This window comes from Drosophila willistoni, chromosome 3R, assembly GCF_018902025.1.
Source record: "Drosophila willistoni isolate 14030-0811.24 chromosome 3R, UCI_dwil_1.1, whole genome shotgun sequence".
Lineage (NCBI taxonomy): Eukaryota > Metazoa > Arthropoda > Insecta > Diptera > Drosophilidae > Drosophila > Drosophila willistoni.
In genome coordinates this window covers 25,803,066-25,825,137 of record NC_061086.1, presented here as the reverse complement: position 1 = coordinate 25,825,137, position 22,072 = coordinate 25,803,066, and the positions used below count along the sequence as shown (strand labels likewise).

Here is a 22,072-nt window from a genome sequence, read left to right as displayed (position 1 = left end):
CAATTCAATTGAAGCTGTGCCTTCGCTTGATTGAGCAAATCAAACAGCAACAGTAGCAGCAACAGCTCAGTGCGGCGTTTGGCGTTGAAATGATTATGAGGCGCGTTGTATGACCGACCTCTAATGCCGGGGCCAGTTGTCGGGGGGTCAGGTGAACGCCCACTGGCGCATGCCACCGCATATCGATCAAACTTCAAATTCAAATTAACAGAGAGTTATAGAGAGAAGGCGAGTGGAAGCGCACAAGAGGGAGACTAACGATTTTAAAGTGTGTGTGCCTCCTCCTACTGCTACTCCTACATCACTTTAATTGCACACGAACTAAGCAAAATGTAATTTCCGTTTGTTCAGCAAGTTTTTGTTAGTTATGCCCGCTCATAAGTCATCATCATCATCATCAACCTTGTTCTGCTTCTTCTACTGTTTATCATCATCAGCATCGGACGTGGCGGGAACATAAATCCATGGCATCGCTTTTGATGAGCATGAAGGTGGCAATGAAAGTTGTTGATTTCTGCTGTCCATCATGCCGTATGCTTAATATTCGCACATTCAGACAAAAGAAAATGCTCAACCACTTCATAACTGGACATTTTAAGTGCTCTAGCAATGGGAATGAGATGGAAGTGGGCAAGTGGGCAAGTGCATTTAACGTATGACACACAAAGTTGAATTTATAGCAAATGCATGGCCAACGTTCAAAAAGGCAAACGCACTGAGTGACTCACTGACTGAGTGACTGACGACCAACTGACATGTGTCAAGTAAGAGAGCAGGCAAAAGCACCCGCAGCAACCGACTGTAGTAAAGCATAGTTAAAATGCTACGCAATTACCGCAAGTACACTGACACACACATAGATTCCAGTAAAGAATATTTCAAGTCTTAAACAGGATTCGACTCTCCGGATGCCCAGCAAAAAGATTGTGGATCTTCTGTTAGAGAGGTAAAGTTAATTCTATTGAATTTTAATGAATTTCTTGCATCAAATTAGTAAACATGAGGCTAACTTTTTGCTGTTCTGTTTTCTCTTTACCAAGTAATTTGTAATTCACATTTAGTTGTAATTCCGAAGTAATGGTTTCGGAATTTCATAACAGAACTTGTTAACAGATACACAAACAACTTGCCCAGAACTCAATGCATGTTCTTCAGAATTATTGAGATATGTTAATTGTGGCTAGCTTTGTTGCAGGATTTCACTCACTGCACAATTTTGAGTTTCTATTCCGATTAGAGAGTTGTTACTTCGTGTTGTCAAGCTTAATATACCCACACATATGAGTATTTTTCTATTTTTCGCTGAGCATTTACAGTGGATGGGGCTGGTGGTCTGTGCTACTCGGGGACGGCCATCATGCCAAAATGCTGTGTAACTTTGATGTGAACTCCACTTTAAAATATCAGCGTCACATCAAAAACAAGCTCATGGCAGACACCCGCTGTTCTCCACTCTGTTGCTGGTCCTCCAGAACTTCCTGCCTCATGCTACTTTCAATGCTCGGATTTGCAATGCTTGGTTGCATCCATTTGCGCCCAAGGGACAAATGCATTGCCCTCGTTTTCATTGGGAGCCGCAACTGTTGTGGTGTTGCTTCTTTTCTTGGAGAAGGCATTACAAAATGTGGGTCAAAAATGTGGAAAAACCACTTGCCACTGTTAAACTTTAATAACTACACGATCTATCTATGTTTCGAATTAAATTATCTTTTTAAAAATCTTTTAAGATGAACTAAATGGAATTGTTATTTTTAAAGTCTATCTAATACCAATAATACCTAAAGCAATGCTGAAAATTCTGGATTAGAAATCGAGTATTTATACCTTTTCCTTGCTTTAGTAATAAATTGACACAGATCACAAGGAAACTTTGGAAACAGGAACAGATCTAATAAGCTTCCATTTGCGAAATCGGTTTCCCAGAGAAAAAGAATTCACAATGAATATGTTTTGTTGTTATATTTCGATAGCAAATATGTGATAATGTTTTGTCCATGATGTTGTCTTCTTTTACTCTGGCTAATGAATTTATTCAGCATTGGAATTCAGTTAACTCCTTTGACAAATACAGCATGTTTTTTTTTCTTGTTGGCTATGCCTCTCATCAATATTGTGTGTATGGAAATATATTTGAGTAGATAGGTTTGTCACCCACACAAAACGGATCAATTTACATAGTTTGTTTAACTGATGCCACTGGTTGGTGAGTGGGATGTGGTCAGCAGGAGCTTATGTCTGCAGGAGTAGACAAACGCCAGCCAAGGTCCATTTGCTGGCACGCTCACGACTCTTCAGATTAAATGTCCAAACGAAAGTGGGTCCGCGTAGCCTGTAAAATAAAAGATGTGCATAAATAGTGCTCACAGTCCAAGTCAAACATTAAGTGAAAAGCAACGAAGGAACAAGAATGAACGAAATGAAATAGTATGAATGTAAAGAGAGGGGAATGGAGTGTGGACAAAAGAAAGAAAGCCGCAAGAAAAATAAACGTCAAATTGATTTTAAAAGGAATTTCTCGATGATGATGATGATGATGATGGCCTCGGCACATTTCGAATTAAGTAAATCTTACAAAAGCCGCACACAGTGCCGGGACAGAAACGGACATTGGTCGGGCGCTGAGCCATGAAAAATGAAACTGTAAAATGCTTTTACTACATTCAAGTGGGTTCGTCGTTTTTCCCTTTTTTCTGTTTTCATTTTGCTTTTTGAATTTATGCCAAGCGCCGCGAATGAGTTTTTGCTTGCAAGTTTTCTTTTTGGCCAATGTTGTAGCTGCTGCTGATGAGTTTCATTATGGGTGAACAAATCATCACATGGCAACGACTGGGAGTATGGAGTGCAAACTATGGTCCGAGGTAGAGGCGCAAACTGGATGAGACTGCATGGCGTCGCTCTCGTTTAAAAGCAATTTCATTCACGGTGCGAGTGTGTGTCAACACACTATTTCATTACGAACAAAAGGCATTTCCATTTGGGTAAATTTATGAGAACATTGGTATGCGGCATCTATTTAAAAATGACCGCACACAAAGCACTCAATGAAAAAAAAAAAAGGAAAATACAACAGCAAATCTGGAGATAAAGAGCAGAAGAAACAAAACCATTTGGCACCACACACAGTGTAAACAATGTGTTAAAAGCACTCGCAAAAAAAATTTATGAAAATTTATTAACATTTCCAATGAGGCAGGCTTGAAATCGTTTTTAAAAATGAGCGAAACTAAAATTGTTATGGCATATCATCACTTCTAAGACTAAAACGAATCTTACTACTAGAGTAAGGAAATCATAGCTCCGAAGATAGTCTAAGAATCTTTAATCAAACCCACTAACCGTTTAGGTTATTTTGTATGTATACAATATTACAGTCCCAAAAACTAAAGGATTTTCCTTGCACAAACGTCTTTTGTGCAGTGGAGAGTCTGGTTGACTGGCCATTGGTCCGCAACTAACTTTAGCGGCGATGGCAGCCTAACGACAACATTCAATAAACAATTCAGAATTGATTGACAAACGGACAAGGGGAGATTTGTTATTTGGCTGACGTCGACTGACGATTGACCAGACACAGAACTCATACACACACACATAGAAACACTGGCTATGATGACAAGTCAGCAGCAGGAAGGATGTTAGTTCGAGTGGATGAGGAAATTGAAAGGCAATGCTCACCCACACAACACACACACACACACATACACACTCAGCAAACTTGAAAAGGAACAAAAATCGAATCCCTCAACAAACGAAAACGAAAGCAGAAAAAAACAATAGCAAGCAAATTTCTCTACGGATATCCGTCAGCGATTAGACATGGCTAGCTGTGATGTTTTGTGTCTCTTCTGCATTTGTGTGTTATTCTTGTTGTTTTGTTGGCATACCGAATTTTATAGACTGGACATTCGTAAATGTTCTTTGTGTCTTGTTTGTCCTGGGTGACGGCCTTGATATAGATAACCGGCATGGCTGGGAATAGTTCTTTGTTGAAGGCATCTGTTATGGTACCCATTTTCATATCCCAGCGAGCTCCCTCCATAAATAGACCATTCACATAGGCACCTTCTCTTGGTGGTGATCTATAAATATAGAAAATAAATTGTTATTAGTTACGCCCACTCACACACACACACAACCACGTGAATCTATTCATGGCCTACGTGAATTCCTCTTTGAATTTCTTGGTCACATCACAATTGAGACACACCCTGTCCAGGGGCCATTCATTTTTACGTGCCGTCTGTTGCATAATTGCTGTAAGCAGCGACTGGGGATTAAAGAAACCAGCTAGCCATATGGAAGAGGGTAAACGGAAATCAGCCACCCATCCTTCGAGTTCACGCAAACGCTGCATAAGATCAGCGAACCAAGATTGCAGGCCCAACAAACTGGGATAGGCCAGTTTAGTCCATTGTTCGGGTACTTGGTCCATATAGAGGCAAAGCATTAGATCTTCCATAATCGATGATATGGTCAGTTCACCCTTGAGACCCAAATCAAGTTCATTGAGAGAGCGCCTCAATTCGGCCATTAGGATATTCATGCGCTCACATTCCTGGAAAGCCACAATTATATACGGATTGCGATCCTCAACGCGGCCCATTAGTTCCAGAATATTAAATGGTGTGGGCACTTTGTCTAGCAGATCCTCAATGATGCCCTTTGTAATGTCCTCTTGTGAAGCTGATTCACCGCCACCTCCTGTGCCACCACTCGACATGCGTGGCTGCAATTCAAAAACTATGCGAAATAGACGTTCCGAAACTGTGGTGAGGAAACCAATTTCAGCATTCGAATGCAGGCCATACAGAGCTGGACTCTCTCCCGGTAGATTATCATCAATATATTGATGATATCCGGCATATTTAAGTATACCCGGAGCTGGAAAACCTTGACAATACTCCAATTCGCCATCAATAAGTTCCGGTTGCATGAACTCTTCCAGATAAGTACGGCAAAGGCGTCTATCCCAGTCATCGGTAATGTGACCGCCGTACATGATTTCACCAAACAAATATCGCAAGTCCTCCCACGGAACTCTTGTGTTGTTTTCCAGATAATTATAGAGGACATATACCGAAATGGTCAGGTCACCTACATTGAAAGGATAACCTCGATTCCATCCCTGTGGACCGAACTTGCGACGTTCTGCAACCACAGCATGGAAATAGCAAAGTGAGAACAAAATGGCCTTAAATTCTGTCTCCTTTGAACACATTTCCAAGGTTTCATCGCTAAAGTTGTCCAGAGCCTTGTGCACATTGGCCAACATGCCAGTGGGCGGTTCATTGGTTATCTTAATGGCCGACTCCAATATGCCTTGAGGTAGTATATGCATGGCAGGATCGCCAGCGGGTTCGGCGCTAAGGAAGAGTCGATAATTAGGATGAGCATTGTTGAGGGAAGATTCCATCTTTTTCTCGAGACTTGGCAACCAACGTGCCACCAAGTGAATGTTCTGCAATATGACCCAGTGACCATTTTGTGAGGCAGTCTCTATGGCCCTTTCCGCCACAATTTCCTGTCCCTGACCCAGTGAAACGCTATGGAAATTCTCTTGATCGAAACTGAAGCCCAGTACTTTTCCAAGTTTCTCCACATCTTTGAGTGGATCGACACCAGGTGATAGCACAAAGAACATGTGCGTTTCGGGACTACTCTCCTCATAGGTTTTGGCGAATTCCACCGATCGTGCATCAATGTATTTGGATCCCAGTTTCTCATCAATGAACGTTTTCATGGCATACGACATACGATCGGGCCGTATACAACGCATTATACATAGCCTTTGGATAGCTGTTTTACCCTTCCATTCACCAGGAAGTTTCTCATTCTCTGGACTCTCAGAGTCAACAAATTTCTTCCAACGCTTGTGCGAGCCTTCCATGTCCTTTTCCAAACCCTTGAAAGCTGGCAAATTTGTAAGGGCACGAATGCCACCCCAGCCCAAATTGGTTAACCAGGTGAAATTGGAGGTTTGATTAGGCATATAAGGGAAGCGTAGAAGAAAGTCTAGCTCGCTGGGTTCCACTTCGCCGGCATTTACCAGAATCTGTATGCACATTTGTGTAAGGAAGATCAGTTTGTCCTGCTCGAAAAGACCGCGCGAAGTGTAAACGTAACTGCAGTACGTAATCGAATCGATGAGATTCTCTACACGTTCTTTTAATTTCTCTGCCGGAGTGGCCTTCAGCATGGCATTGTTAAACACGACAGTGAAAGCTTTTAGTGAAAACTGATAGATGGGGTTAATTTTGAAAAGATCATTCAATATAAAGTATATAATGGAGGCACGCTCAGCAGCCGGGCGATAAGCCTCTCGGGCTGAATCGATTTGAACACCGGTAATTTTAGCCTCGGCCACCTTGACCTCAATTTCATCGGCTGTTTTCTTGGTTTTCTCCAAATTCATAACAAGGGTTACATCTTCGAGTACATTTTCACCGGCAGAGGATAAACGCGCTAGAAGGTCATCTTCCAGAAATTTAAGTGTAATTTTAAAATGATTCTGCTGCTGGGTGAGCCGCGTACGCATAGATTCCAAGTCTGGACGTTCTACTTTCACCACCTCAGCCAGCAGTTGATCTTCGAGACCATCACGAGTAACCGTGAAATTAATTAAAGTCGTTTGAGCCTGCATTTCGGGCTTATAATGAGGATTGGCCAATTTTGTATGCAATATCAAGCGGAACTTCGGATTAAAGTCAATTTCACGATCTCCGATCTTGAGAACTGTGCCCTTTTTGATCAACATGCGTCCCAGCAGTGGGTTGAGCACGGCATCGACATTTTCACCAATGTTTTCAATAAGCAAAACACTGCCATTGCTCACGGCCTTCTCCACATGATCCAAATAGTTTCTTTGCGTAAGTCGCAGGACAATTAAACCGGTGCCGTATTTATTCTTCACCCATTTGATGCCTTGACTGAAGAAAACAAATTCTGTATCTAAAAATATAAAATATAATAGATCTTAAATCACTTACAGCTGCGGATCGATCATAAGTGGGTAACGCTCAGATTGAACCAAAATGGCAGCATTTTCCGCTGACATGCGATCACTGGGCAAACCCTGATTATTCCATTCGGCTATTTGAGCATCGTCACAAATCATTTCAAAGGGATCAATGCCCTCAGTTGATGGTATCGGGGGCTAAGGCAAATGATTAACAATCATTTGTTACTCTATCTTGATTGCTATCTTTGCACTTACCTGGCTTTTAATAAAAGCGGGCATCCACATTTTTTGCTGAAGTTCAATGCGATATGCGCGGGTGAAACAACCGACATATGATATGAAACAGGATATAATTAGAATATCTCCAGGCAACTGCCGTATACCTGATGTAATGCTAAAAAGACAGAGTTGGTTTAGTTTCGAAAAAGTGAATATTCTGTTGTATGTATTTTACCTCTTGACCGACTCTGTCCAGCGTACTTTCTCAGTGGCCAAACCACCAATCAGTCGATTCGCAATGTCAATGGTAAAGGCTGTTTTGTCCGCCTCGTCTTGGCATTTTTGCTTTTTGGCCAACGCCTCATCGTATTCCCCTTGCAGCACATTGAGTTGTTCCTCCAGTTCGGTTAGACGTTGATTCAGGGCAGTTAATTTATCACGGGCATCTTTCAATTCCTTCTCAGATTCAACCAGGGCACGCTCTTTGGGTTCCACAATGAGATAGACATCGTAGAATCGATTGATGTTAATTACCCAAGAACATAAACCGGCCGCAGCTGATGACTTTGAGATAATCTTTTCGGGACTAAATTCAGGATCTTGCACGTAAGGCTGTAGAGCCTTGATAATATCTGGGTGAATGTGCTTCTTATCGTAGTTGATTAGATTATCGAGGAATTTATCAACATTGCCCATCATGCCACGTGCCGCTTTCCAGCTCCGATCTTTCGGTATTTTACCCTTGACAGAGAATAGGACTAGAACAGCACCACAAACACTGACCACAGCATCTGGCGGTGAGCCAAAGGACTTCAACTCCGTCAGATTATTCTTGTTTAGTGTGTTTAGAGCCTCTTGGGCGGCAAGAAGAGCCGGCTGTGCCTTAAGGAAATCCTCTTCGCATACTTTGGCTTTGGCCGTCACCTCCTCTTCGATTTGGCGCACATTCTTTTCCTCTTTGGTAGCAAATGCTCTTTCCTTAGACACTTTTTCGTTTTCTGTGCCCACAACAACAATGAGATTGTCTGCCTCTTGATTCTTGACCTTCAGTTCGACCTCCTGTAGTTTTAAAACATCCTGGAGGGCGTCTACTTCTTTGGTGCAACTTGCCAGCTTAATGAGTCCGTTCTCCAGACGCACTCGTCGATCTAAATTGGCTTTGACCTTTTCATGAAGCAATTTGGAGTAGAGAGCAATGAGCTCGAGGAATGATTTGGGTGTGGTGTAATTATAACGCTTGGCATTAGCCAAATACACTTGCGAAATATCGTTGACAGTCTTGTGTACATAGGCCATAAAATTGGAGACCGGAAGTGCCAACTCTTTGGGCAATACTGAAATCTCGGAAAGGAAACGCATCGATACCGATTCCAAAGCCTGTTGTGGCCACTCGTGGAACCAGTCGATAGTTGTGCAATTAATCAGAGCCGGGAATTTGCGGGAACGTATACGCAAAGTGGCACCGACCGGAGAGAAGCAAAGGACAACCTTTAACAAGCTGCGAACCTTTTCAATAAAATATTTCCAACAATTCTCACGACTATCCATAATGCCCAATTGTTTGACCTCATTACGCACCGCATTGACCACATTCTCAATCTCATCGTCGGGGAACAACTCATGAATATCGCCCGATGCCAACAAATCGTTGACCAGCACTAAGAATTGTTCGCGTGCCACCTCTGAATCGGTAAGGAGGAAACAACAAGCCGTTGTCTTTACACCTGCCTTGGAGTATAGAGTGGCAATATTTGCCTTTAGATCATTAACACTATAATCCTTGGTCAATTGAATTTGGAATACATCGAGCGAGGAGATAAATGCCGCCAGTCGAGTGAGAGACTGTTTGCCCGAACCACCGACACCGATTAGCATGGCGTATCCTCGTGAGGATTCAACTATACGACTAATGCGACACACATGCGACATGGCATCGTCGAAGAGCACTAAATTCATAGCTCCCACGTAGTCATTGTAACGATCTTGAGCCTCCTCGAGCAATGCCTTTAATCTATCCCAATCGCTAATGGGCATATATTTGATATCCGATAAACCCTTCGCAAAATGACAATATATATGCGGTTGCTTGTAAACAATGTCGTCGCTTAAGCCATCAATACCCTTGCGTACCACGTCGGCAACAATTTTCTTAAAGTTACCTATATCTGTATAGTCGACCAATTTGTCACCATAGACTCGATAGCATTCGTGAACCCATAGACGTATCATTAGATTAGCGTTCGGGCAGGTCTCACTATTCGCATAAAGAACTCCCTTTAAGAAGAACAGAAACTAATTGCGATTGCCTGATTATGGATACAAAGATCTTACCGTAAATATGTTGGCTATATCACGCAAATTAAAGTTGTAATGAAATTTAATGGCCGTGGGCAGAAAAGATGAGGCAACCTTTTGATGAAGGGCTATGGCAGTGGTCACCAGTGGTTCACATAATCTAATTACAGTCTTGTCGAACTTGTGTACTGGATTCTCTATATGTTGCGAGAGTATGGAGTTCAGAATATGGAACAAGGCATCTTGACTGGGCTGGCTGTAGAAAATAGATTTAAATCAAGGAACCACTTCTAAAGCAAAGATAAAAATTACTTACTTCACAGCAAAGGAACAGAAATGTCTCTGTAATCTTGGATTAATGGTAAATGAACCGGCAGATGGATTCATGCAGGCCACAAAATTACATTTATGTATATCCTTCAGGGTCATCTTTTGACGATCATACCAATGGTGATAGTCCATAAACTGCCTGATTAAAGTATGTGGCTGTACAGTGAAATATTTATCCACCTCTGGCATATTCATATCATCCACAAAATAGATCATTCTCTTGGTGCCTATGGGACCATAATTACGTCCAGCTTTTTTCTCCAGCGGTTTCTCTAGAATGCGTTGCAACATTTCGGATGTTGTATAGAAATTAAAGGGCACATTGGTTACTGCATATTTCTCGGTGGGCAAGGCATTCAGTTTGGCATTCATCAATATAGTTTTGCCCGATCCAGATGGACCGATTAACATTAACGGATGATCGGCCTCGATTAAAGTGTCCATAAAGAACCGCAAACGTGTTGTCTCATTTGTATTGACCAAATTCGATTGCAATGGCAAATCTGTATCTAATTCAAATTCTGGTACCAAATTTGTCCAGGGCAAGAATTTCTTGGTGTCATTGTCTATATAGAATGAGAATATATTTCCCGATGGTGGGAATTTAACGGCCTTGTATTCATTGAGGAACCATTTACTAAACTCATTACGCCAATCAATAATCTGATCCTGGAACAACGAAGAACCAAAGCCCCAAACAATGCAGAAGACAAAGTAAATTTCATACCAGTCCTTGGGGCAATCGTTGGGCACATTTTGTGGTGTTAGCATGCTATCCAGAAGGAAGCATGTCATCTGTAAGCGGGCAATATCCGATATTGGTGTAATACTCTTCAATCGATTTTTGAACGCTTCCAGCAATGGTGGCACATACTTGTCAAACAGAACATTCAGAGTGGCCACCTCACTGGAATTTGAGCGAGTGCCCAGCCAGGATTGTATAAACGGTGTCCAGCCCAAATCCTGTGGATTAATATATAAAATACCAGCTCTCGACACTGTGGCTGGTGTGGCTGTGCGCAGTGAGGCAATTTCAAACAGCAATCTCATTTCTTTGGTCAGAGCAATACGCTCGTTACTGGCCAAAGTCAGCACTTTATTGTCATCCATCACGGTGTTGAGACTCTCAATCCACATGGGATCAATATCACCATCGAGAACAATCCACTTTGGGCCACTACCCCCCAAATTGGCCTGATCTCGCATCAATATAGAGAAAAGGCCATCTTTCCACTCACGTGTGGCCGGATTGACTATGCCAAACAATTCGTCATTGGTCACCGCTTTGGGATTAAGATCATTGTAGTGGGGTTTGCGTTTTTGGTTCTGATATGTCTTGTTTAGCGTTTTCCACACCTCCGATTTGCCTGTGCCCGCAAAACCAATAATGAACACAGAATGACGAACGGCAAATAATTCCTCCAGTTGTACAATTTTCAATATGAAACCCTCCTCTGGCTGCAGCTTCAAATCCAATGCTGAACGCTTAATCACAGCCTCAAATTCAGGATTACGTTTACGTGGCACATCCAAGGCCGGAAACAGATCACCAATAAGTCCCATAAACACGGGCACATCATCGGTTACAATTTTGGGTATATTGAAATCACGCAAAGCTCGCATAAGCACTTGATCCTCTGGTCGTTGACGATCGTCGCGCTACAATCAAGAAGAAAGAAAGAGGAAAACGGTCCACCGTAATCTTTAATTAAAAAGAAATGGAAAAAAATTGGTCGGGCTTGGCTAATTGCGCACGTGACTTTTGCGGCTCATTAGTTTGGCTCACGTAGCCTTAGAGTTTGGGCATACTTTTGGCAATTGCTGCCAAAAAAGTTTGCAACAAGAACAACAGCAACAACAATGGCCAAGTCAATATGAGCATTATCTGACTTTTAAATACACTAAAAATAAATTATGATTGTCTCTAAATCGCAATGCCTGCCAATATTGTTAGAATTAAGTGTAAGCAAAGACTTGCTAACCGCATAATTATCTATTAAGCTTTATATAAGTAAATGTACCCATTCATTTATTTAGGGTATACAAATTAAGATAGAGGTCATCGCGGTGTAAGGCTGAAGTTTCGCAAATCCTTTTGGCAATTAGATACTTGCAGCCAATAGGGGAAGGAGAACAGGCAAAGAAGGATGGACACCCACAAATATTGCAGAAGCATAGTGGTATCGCCCATCGACTATCGCCCATCGGCATCGCCATCGTCGTTGTCGTTGTCGTTTTCGTCGTTTTCGTCGTAGTCGTGGCATTTTGTAGTGCAAATATCCCATTACTCGAATGAAACTTTTAATTAAAAAGTTGCCAATGACAAACGGGTGGCGGCTGCGATGCTTTCGGTTCCTCTCGACCCTGAGTAATCGAGCAATAGTCTTAATATTTTCGCCACAACCCCCCCTTTCCTCATTTTTCCCATGCGGGGGATGAGCTGCTACTGCCGCCTCAGTCTGTGGCACGCACGTAATTGAGACAAACTTTGAGACAGTAAAACATTCGTGCAATGCTTCGCAGCGTTGGCGATGCCAATGAGAAAATTACGACATTTAAACCCGGAGGTTAAATGTACGTGAAATATTAAGTTTAGTTGCATGAGAGCACACTAAATCTTATTGTAGGTCATTTGTCGACCTACCCCTACTACATACTAGGTTAGGCTGGGCTATCCTTTTCTCAGCGTTAGCTAATTATAGCCTGTTAGGATGGTTCCCCCGTTTGCACTTACCCTTAGGGCGCCAGCAACGACTAGCACCGATTTGATGGCACGCAGACCCCAATCGTAATGGTCCTGTTTGGATAGCAGCTCCTTGCACAGAGTGTATAACGTGATGAACTTGCGGGCCAGTAGACGTGCCTCTTGGAATCCCTCGGCCACCAACATAATTTCACTAATCAGTGCAAAATCAGGCACAACCATGGCGCAAGGACGATAGAGTGCCTTTAGATTCTCAGGCAGCTCGGCACGACCAGCGTAACCAGGATTCATGGTAATGAAGACACCCACCGTATTTCGTAATGAAATATGCTCGCCCAGAAAACTAAATGTCAACTTTTTGCTCTTGATGGCATCCTGTATGCACTTGACTTGGACAGCCACCACCGAAAGTACTTCAACGGAGATGCGATTAAACTCATCGAAACAGCCCCAGGCTCCAGTTTGGGCCAGACCTTTGTGTATGTTGCCAATCGATTTGTAATCCATTTGCTCAGAGCAATTGAACACATACACCATCATGCCCAAGGCGCGACCAAGATCTTTGGTTGTCTCCGTTTTGCCAGTACCAGCTGGACCAGCGGGAGCTCCACCTTAAATCGGCAAAGCAATTACATTTAAACATCCCACGTCCTCTAGAAATTTAAACTTACCCATTACCAAATGTAGAGATTGAGTCAGTGTTATGTAACAACGATCTGTTAGGGGAGTGATAACCAGACGAGGTGTATTGCCCAAATACTCATAGTCATAGCGAAATTGGGCATCACAAATGTTGGCAAAACAATCATCGATCTTAGAATCCCAACGATGACGCAATTGACTCTGCCATTGAAAAGCAGTTTGGACTTCCACTTTCTTGGCTATAATCGTGGATACCACATCTCGACTATGCACATCGATGGTGCACACGGTCATTACCTTTTGACGTTCTGCGGCAGTGAGATCGCCCAGCAGCAGGAGAATGAGATTATTCAGCTGGGTCACCTGCTTTTTGTTATAGTCCTTTAGGGCATTCTCATAGCGTTGCTGAACTTTGATAAAGGCATCGTTTGTCTCAGCTGTCCACATAATTTGAGTGCCCACCAATGCCGGTTGGGCAGGCCATTCAAAGATCCAGACATGACGCGGCTTGTGATCGTAATGGGAAAGGGAACGTTTCAGCTGATCACGCAAAGTATCGCGCATTTTGTCAGTGACACGATTTAGCCAGACTTCCACCTTGCCGCTGCAATCGCAATTTTCTAGAAATGGAACATATTCCTCCAATTCTTTGGCCACCATTCCAGCAGCTTGTTTCGAGCCGGAAATTAAATTCAATTTGCCCATCGAATCATAGAGTTTTGTCAAGTGACGAGCCACCATAGAGGGATTATTGCCATTGGATAGAATATCCAGCAAATCGGCTGATGAAACGAAATAAAAACGTGGATAGGCAAGACGCTTCGTCTCCAAATAGTCATTCAAAGCTTTCTCGCAAAGTAGCAGCATTTTGAGAAGCGATTCCAGGTGATCGTAAAGTTTGCTGCCCGAGCGATTAGTGGACCTTACCACATTCTTATCAGAGTTCATTTGGGCCAACAGCGCCTTGAATTCCTTATCGATATAGTCAAAGCGCTTAGAGTCCTCTGGCAATTGGGAGCGTATATCCTCAGAGCCAATGAAAATACTCTCCAAATATTGCCATTTGCGTTGAACTTCGAACCATGAGCTAATAATTTGATCGGCATTCGACAGTTTTTGTTGCCAGGTGCGAACCTCGTGCTCAAAGAAGGCAATGTACTTGGACGAGGCCATATTCTGTAGCTGGCCCTGATGATCCTCCAGAGTTTCAATCATCTCTTCCGATGCCTTGAGCAGCTTGAGACCAGTTCTTTCGTGAATTTCTGTGCCAAACTCCATATTGGCCCAGGCAGCAGCTATATCGCGCAATTGCTTCTCCATGGCCATCTCCTTGACTGACTTGTCCACAATATTCTTTACTTCCTCCTCATACTCGTGCAGATTCAAATCGATAAGGTCCTTTAAAGTTGTCGAATCGTCCATGCTGAATTTCACTTGGGTCGTCTGCATTAATTCAATCCAATGACGATCACGAATGGCTGGATTTTGCAATTCTGTCACAGCACGTAATGAGGTCATTAGATTCTTCAGCGATGCTTCCATGAATATAAACGGCTCCCAGCCACGCATGGCCTTGTCGAGGCCACGCAATTCACGACCAAATTTCTTGCATTCCTGATCCATGGTCTCGATGTCTATTTTCTTCCAGGGTGTTTTCTTCCAGTCATTAATTGTCGACTCAATGGTAATGGCAAAGTCCCACATTACCTTGACCAGTTTCAAATCACTGCGACATAATTCAATTTTGGCAGCATCTGGTCCCTGCAGCTCGAACAGAACAGCTGATTCAGCGAGATTCTTTTGACGTTCCTCCAGAGCCACAATTTCCAAATCAGCCTCATCTATCAATTCGTAGCAATTGGGACAGGGAACATGAAAGAATTTTTTAAGTACAAACTTTTTGCGATAAGTATTCGACATGTTGTCACAGAGCATGATGCGCTTTTCTATCAAGTCTACTTGGTAACTCTGAATGGGTGCAATCATTTGCTTTGTGGTGGCTGCTAGTCGCTTTATTTTCATCCAAGCATCGGGTAATTCATTCAATTGAGCCAACTCTGTGTCTTTAAACTCGTAATTGTATTGCTTGAGAAGATCAACAATTTCTTTCAGCGGCTCGAACATATAATCGTAGACATATTGCTTCTCATTGATCTGATTCAGGACAGATAGAATCTTTACCAGACCCTCAAAGTCATCTTTTTGCAGTTCCATTTTGAGTACTACATTTGCCTCATCCACAAAGGCTTGAAGTTCCTCCAGTGAGTTCTTTACCCGATTGATTAGATCCATTTTAAAGAGACTTATCCACTGTCCTACTTGACTAAGTACTGAGGACTTGAAACCGGCCGTATTTAGGCGCAGAAAGACAAAAAAGTCTACAAATGTCTCCCAGGTGCGTACTTGATCTTGCAGTTCTATAAACTTATCCAATTGTTCTTTATAAACCGATAATGGTGGATACTCTTCCCCTAAAGGTTTCACACCTGAGCTGCCCTCTTGTTCTGCTTCTGCATCTCGTTCATCTAGGGTCAGGTTACGGCCATATTTTTTGACTTCCATTAAATATTTGTTCTTATCCCAGAGCCAGAGATATGAGTACTCCATATAACCTTTGCCATGCACTCGTATTGACTGCAGAGCCATTTTGATTTTGTTTATAATATCGAACCGCTGTTTATCCAAATCGGGTTTGTTTTCCAACTCAGCTGTTCAAATCATGAGAAGTAGTCAAAAACAGACATTAATCATTACTTTTTGCCAGCTACTTACACATGAAACGTATGGGCTCTTCACCCGTCACCTCGGTGGGATCCTGTGCGACCCGATATAACAGATTCATCATCTCATTCATATTACCCAATATTGTCTCTACAAAGAATAGGAAACCCGCTTTCGAGTTTGGATCCAAATTGAGAAAATAAACCACATTCGGCTCTTGCAATTCCATAAATATTTCAAAAATGGGTGCATTATTCTCATAACGATTCTCCACTTCCATTCTCAGGTATGTGGTGCTGGTGATGACTGCATCCAATAGATTTTCAGCTATAATTGTATCCACATACTGTTCGTAGGTTCGAAACAGTAGACGTTCCTCCTCGCTGACGCCCTTGAGCAATTCATATCGATGAAATGCAGTAATCACTTCCTCTTCGCTCTCCGACTGCTCCTCTTCACCCTCCTCATCCAAATAATCTTCCTCGCCGCCATCGCGCTTCTTTTTCACTTTGCCAATATTTGTCATCATGGTCAGACTTATAATTGGTGGCCAAATGCCATCGCCTTCATCCTCCTCCTCACCAGCCTCACCTGGTGGCAGACTATAACGTCGTGGTATATCAAAGAATAATTTTAGATTAATGTATGTAAGTAGATCGATGAGACGTTGAGTGATATTCGCCTGTTCCATACGATTATTTAAAATAGGTTCCCTAGGATCCGTATGTAACATTTGTGTGGGATTGAAATCTTTGCGTTGGAAAAGCGGCACCTTCCCCCAGGACCGTATACTCTCCTTAATGGCCTCCAAATTCTCTTGGGCGGCCACCAAACGATCATGCAAATATTTGACCATTTTGAAAATCATCACAATGAATTTTTGACCTAATGGAAAGTTTATTTTACATTCGCAATGAAATCGTGGTTGGTCCGCAAATACTTACTAAACTCATTCCATGTTATATTTTCTATAAGGGGCTTCATTTGCTCCTCAATCATGGCCATTTCGGTGGCAATTAAACCTTTCTCTGTTTCATGGGCTCTTTCATGGATATCATTATACCATTCGGCAATGCGCATTAGTTTAATACGCGCTTGCTATAAATAGAAATAATTAATTATTGTTATTAGTATTAGTTTTGGTTAGTCATGTTTACCCATAGCTCCTCCTCGCGACTAAAGAACTTCATTAGCTGTGGCGTCAATTCACAGTGAAGCAAACGCAATACTTTAATATCCTTAAGAGCAGTTTTTAGATTGTCGCTGAAATTCACACTCAGTATGTCGTGTTCATTCTTTTCCAAAAGAGTTAAAGCCATGCCTTGCTGTATACCAGCCCAGCATTCGACAACCCATTTGTCCAATATCTGCTTAATGAAATCATCAATTTCCTGCAACATTAGTTCATAGATATCCATGACATTTTGGCCACGTTCATTTTCAAAAATGCTAAAACAAAGAATGTAAAATTAATGAATCAATTAATTTCTTTCAAACACTTACGGATATTCGTATAATTCATGTTCCTTATGCATTGCCGTTATACGATATCGAAGTTTCTTAAGCCAGGCCACAGCTCCCGATATTTGCGGAAAGCAATCATCTGTTGGCAATTCCTGAGATGATGGAATATAATAGTCAATTATGTTAAAATGTCAACTATTATGCAACTTACTTCTTCTCCCGATACCAGATAGATCTGTTTAAACTCATTAAAATCCTTTTTCACATTTAGAATTTCTTCCTCAAAGTCATCGACTATAATATGCATAAATGGTTCAATGTGTTCCCTGATAATGGGACGTAATAAAAGCTGTCCGGCCAGCAAGAGATCGTGTGTATCTTCGAGTGCCTTCTCAAACTGAAAAGATATCATGCGCTCCATCACATCTGTTTTCTGCATGAATTTCAAACGATCCTTTTCAAATTCAGAGTTCTCTGCTTCTGGATCTAATGGATTATATTGTATGTTTGTCCATTCTCGATAGATGGAATTGTAATCATCGAGAATTTTCTCCAAAGCAGCTGTAATTTGACGTCCCTTTAGTCCACCCATGACGATTTTCTCTAATTTCTGAAAATCACGCCCTGTGTTGAACAGCTCTTTGAGTTCGCCCAGACGCAACATGAAAGCGTCGAGACGATGAAATATCTTTTCTGGATGCCAAGTCCAATCTTGAGAATTGAATGTGGTGCCAATTTTGAATTTCTTTAAGGAATTACGGCATTCCTTGTAAATAGTTCTATAAATGGTGCGAGATTAAGGAAAGAATTTACACAGGGAGATTCACTTACTTATAGTACTCTAAATGTTGAATATTCTGATCGACCTTTTTATAGGCCTCATCTATGTCGCCTTGAAAAATGGAATCTGGTTCAATTGTACGTATGGCACATTCGATAATTGAATTATGTAGTAGATTGAAGAATAATGTCATGTTATTGAGCGTGTGAAAGTAACGAGAATGTCCCCAGACCAATCCAACGGTTAGCATAAGTGGACGAATTTCGGGTCTATTTTCGTCCATATCGCAATTCTCAAATTTATCCATTTTCTTTTTCTACAAAAACGCAAAAGTTACACAAATTCGTCTAATATAATATCTTTGTCTTACCAATGGTGCCAGGCATTTGGTTATATCTCTCGCCTCGGCTAAAGCCTCTAGAACAAGTTCCACGATCCGTCTATACGAATGTTCGAATACCGATTGAATTTTCTCCAAGACAAAACCTATGGTCTTGATACGCTTATCGCACAATTGGTCAACCAAACTATCAAGATTCTCTAAGCGTGATTCCCAGAATTGAAATAAAGCTTCTGGCAATGGATATTTCTCTTTGGAATATATTTTCTCGGATGGCTTAATGCCAACTAAATCTTCTACAGAATCTAGCCACTTGACCACCATGAACTCTAATGAATGCTTCATTAAATGATTGACCACTGAAAGATCTCTGAACGAGAGAGAGAGACAGTTATAATTATTTTAGAGTCTTTATATTAAGCTACTCACCCTGCTGCAATAGCTGGAGCCGCTTCCATTACCTCATCCATGCATATGGGCAATGGGAATATAGTTCGATTGATGACCAAACCCTTCATTTGGGCTATGCCATTACGCATCTCTTGTGATTCCGTTTTCATGTCATTAACTATCACACTAGTCCATCCAGTTTGGTTGACAGGATTGTTAAGCAAAGGGAAAAATATCTCATCGCAGAGTACGGAAAGATTTGCCAGAGGATTGGGCAATAGATCACCAATCATAAGTGACTACAAAAAAGAGCTTTACTTTTGTTTCCCCCTAACATAGCTCGCAAATAACTGTCGACAGATTTTTTTCTTGCGGTCTTGTTGCGAGCACAACCGAAACCGCTCATACTCTTTCGCTCTTCTTCTGAGCAAGACACTTTTGCTGTCTTTATTTGTGTTTTCTGTTGAGCTCTTTTCGTTGAGATCTTTGTATTTTGGTCTTTTAATGAGCAGTGAGTAAAGAGCGAAACGAGAAACGCTCGTACAATGAGACTCAGCAAAAGACAGGTTGACCGAAAAACAACCAAAACAAAACAGAATAAAAAAAAACGGTTTCGCTCCGAGCGCGAGCGAGATAATTCAAGAACCGAAAAATCTGTTGCTTGCTGAGTCTTTTCGTAATGAGTCAGGAAAAGACACTTATTTGTAGACAACGAGAAACGGTCGACAGTTATTTGCGAGCTATGCCCCGTAATCGTTTTATTTATCTACTCACATTTAACATATTTTCTTCAATTAGATATAATGGTCGAGAGTTTCGTATGAAATAGGCCACCTTCGATCGCGGTTTGGCCGGAAAATTGTTTGTGGGATAGAGCTGGGAACTGGAATTCAATGTGAATATCAAACGTTCTACGTTCGGATTGTTGAGAAACTCCATTATCAGGTCCTGTCGAAGAGAAAAAGGCCGCGAAAAATTTACTCATTCAACTGTGCATTCAATGTTGCGATGATTCTGCAGGCACAGCACACACCATGCATAGTCATAGGCGGAACGTTTGTAAGGGGTGTTGGGCAGGGGGCGTGGCTAATTATGTTCTATACCCTTCTGGGTCCTAAAGGCAACGAAATGGAAGAAAAGCAACACTAGAGCGGGTAAAGAGCAACGGTAAATGTTACGATTTTGCAAAATAATCAGAAAATGCTCTCAACATTTTACGTAAAACGAAAAGCGAAACGAAAATTCACGAGGTAAAGCGGAAGTGCTGTGGTCGCATTGTTGTTGTTGTTGTTGCTCTGTTGCGTTATCTAATTACAAAGGAATTGTGCAGTAACGTCACACAGATTTTTGAAGGTTTGGTATTTTTTGTTTTATTTTTTTTCACCACACTAGAAGAAAAAAAAGATAAAAAGTATAACAAATGCGGAAAGGTAAGCAACAAAAAAGTCATTAATATTTATAGTATATGTTAAAAAAGAGTTAAAGAAATTTGCATAAAGTTATCAACATGTCATTAAGAGAGTTTTATTTACTTCTCTAAAGAAAAGGTCTTTAAAACGAGATCTAAAAAACTGTTAAAGAAATTGCAGAATTTCCAGCCCACATATCTAACAAAAAGTTTTTCTAATATGCAGGCATTGATTGAAAATGTGTTGGATAGGAAAGGCCGAAACAAATTTTGTTAAGTGCAGCAGCTTCAGTCAGACTCAGTCAGTTTGGTAAAATATTATTTCTGTTCAAATGCACAGAGGGTCTGTGCCGCATAGGTTTTTGGGCCTGGTCCTCGTCCTGGTCCTGGGCCATGGCCACAATAACAACAGCAGAAAAATGCTGCGGGCATCCGATTGATATATGTAGGTATCTGCATTTGTATGTGTGTGTGTGTATATATAAGTGCGTTGTTTTTGGACGTACTATCTGGTTTTGCCTAAAGAATGACCCGCAGTTAGTTACACACACACACACACTGGGGGGAGGAATTGGGAGAAGGAACAGACACATATGCGCTAAATACACTTGTGTCTAATAAGTTTTATCCAAATGGCCAACGAAGCGTGCACCCACACAAATACAACAAGGGTCAACCCCTCACCCTCCCCCCAATTGAATGGTCTGACGGCGGGGGTAAACAAATGAAGGGTCAGTACAATTTTTAGAAGGCGGGGTTGGAGGGAGTGTACAGATGGAGGCTGGTAGCTGGAGCACAGCTGCGTATGCGGCATATTTGAGTTTGTATGGCGAAAAATTGTCAAACTGCCGGCCGTGCGCGGCCTGAAAGTCACTTTGGGCTGGCAATCTGCTTAGCTAAAAACCCAAATTCCCATCATACCATCGAACCCCCCCCATCCCTATTACACACCATGGGGCACTTGCATTTAAATTGTGAAAATATTTGGACGTTGGTCGTTAACTGAAAATTGAAGTATGGCGGTTGTTTTTGAGGCAGTCAACCAACCAACCAGCCAGTCAACCAACCTACAACAAAAAAAAAATCTTTAAACAAACGAGGTCAGCAACGATGGGGAAGAGGAAAGGAGTCTGGGCGGGAGAGTGGACGCTAATTGCGTGCCTGTCAACACTCGAAATAAAAATAATATTTGCAACAATTAAAAGCGCGCTAAATGACAACAAAAGAGCCAAACAACATTTCTAAGGAAAGCCAAAGGGAAAAAAACAAAAAAACAAAAACCTAAAAAAGGGATTCGTATAAAAAAGGCACTGGCCTCCGGGCCGTTGCCACCTGCCGCATAATTCCACATTTCAAAAGGGGCACGACACAAAAAAAAAAAAAAAATTAAATAAAAAGGCCAACGCGTTTAGCAGATTTGCAGGCCTGGCAACGGCAAACGGCAGCAAATTATGCAAATTAAAAATTTGTGACAGGACAGAAGAGTGTCAAAAGAGCAGGATGCCAAACAGGCTCCTGGACATCAGGATTGAACTGAAGATGCTGCTGCTGCTGATGATGATGAAGTCTTACCTTGTACTCGTTTGTTGTTATCATTTTGGTCCATTTCTCTTGCTTCAGACGCATGGTTTTGCTCACATAATTCCAGAAAAACTCTGGTCTATTGTCAACCTGTAAAAAGAAAATGGAAACCCAAATCTTGAAAGGAACAGACAGAGGGAGAACGAGAGGCAGCTGAAGGAAGTTTACCCACCACTTCCTTTTTCTTCTCATCATCGGCCATAATTATTATTATTATTTGCTATGTTTTTTTGTTGTTT

General features: G+C 41.7%; 1 protein-coding gene across 1 annotated transcript; it reads right to left on the bottom strand.

Moving 5' to 3' along the window:
• Positions 1 to 1,944: 1,944 nt before the first annotated feature.
• Positions 1,945 to 22,066, bottom strand: LOC26529393 (dynein beta chain, ciliary). The gene is made up of 21 exons (XM_015177484.3): positions 22,006 to 22,066; positions 21,825 to 21,923; positions 19,619 to 19,792; positions 18,884 to 19,143; positions 18,485 to 18,824; positions 18,165 to 18,430; positions 17,545 to 18,112; positions 17,373 to 17,485; positions 17,027 to 17,318; positions 16,814 to 16,967; positions 15,921 to 16,754; positions 13,178 to 15,856; positions 12,537 to 13,117; positions 9,789 to 11,461; positions 9,509 to 9,728; positions 7,413 to 9,451; positions 7,214 to 7,352; positions 6,987 to 7,153; positions 4,161 to 6,926; positions 3,885 to 4,079; positions 1,945 to 2,329 (listed from the first exon to the last, which is right to left on the bottom strand). The coding sequence occupies exons 1-21, from the start codon at positions 22,033 to 22,035 to the stop codon at positions 2,230 to 2,232; spliced, it is 13,689 nt and encodes a 4,562-aa protein (XP_015032970.1). The 5' UTR covers positions 22,036 to 22,066; the 3' UTR covers positions 1,945 to 2,229.
• Between the last annotated feature and the right edge of the window lie 6 nt (positions 22,067 to 22,072).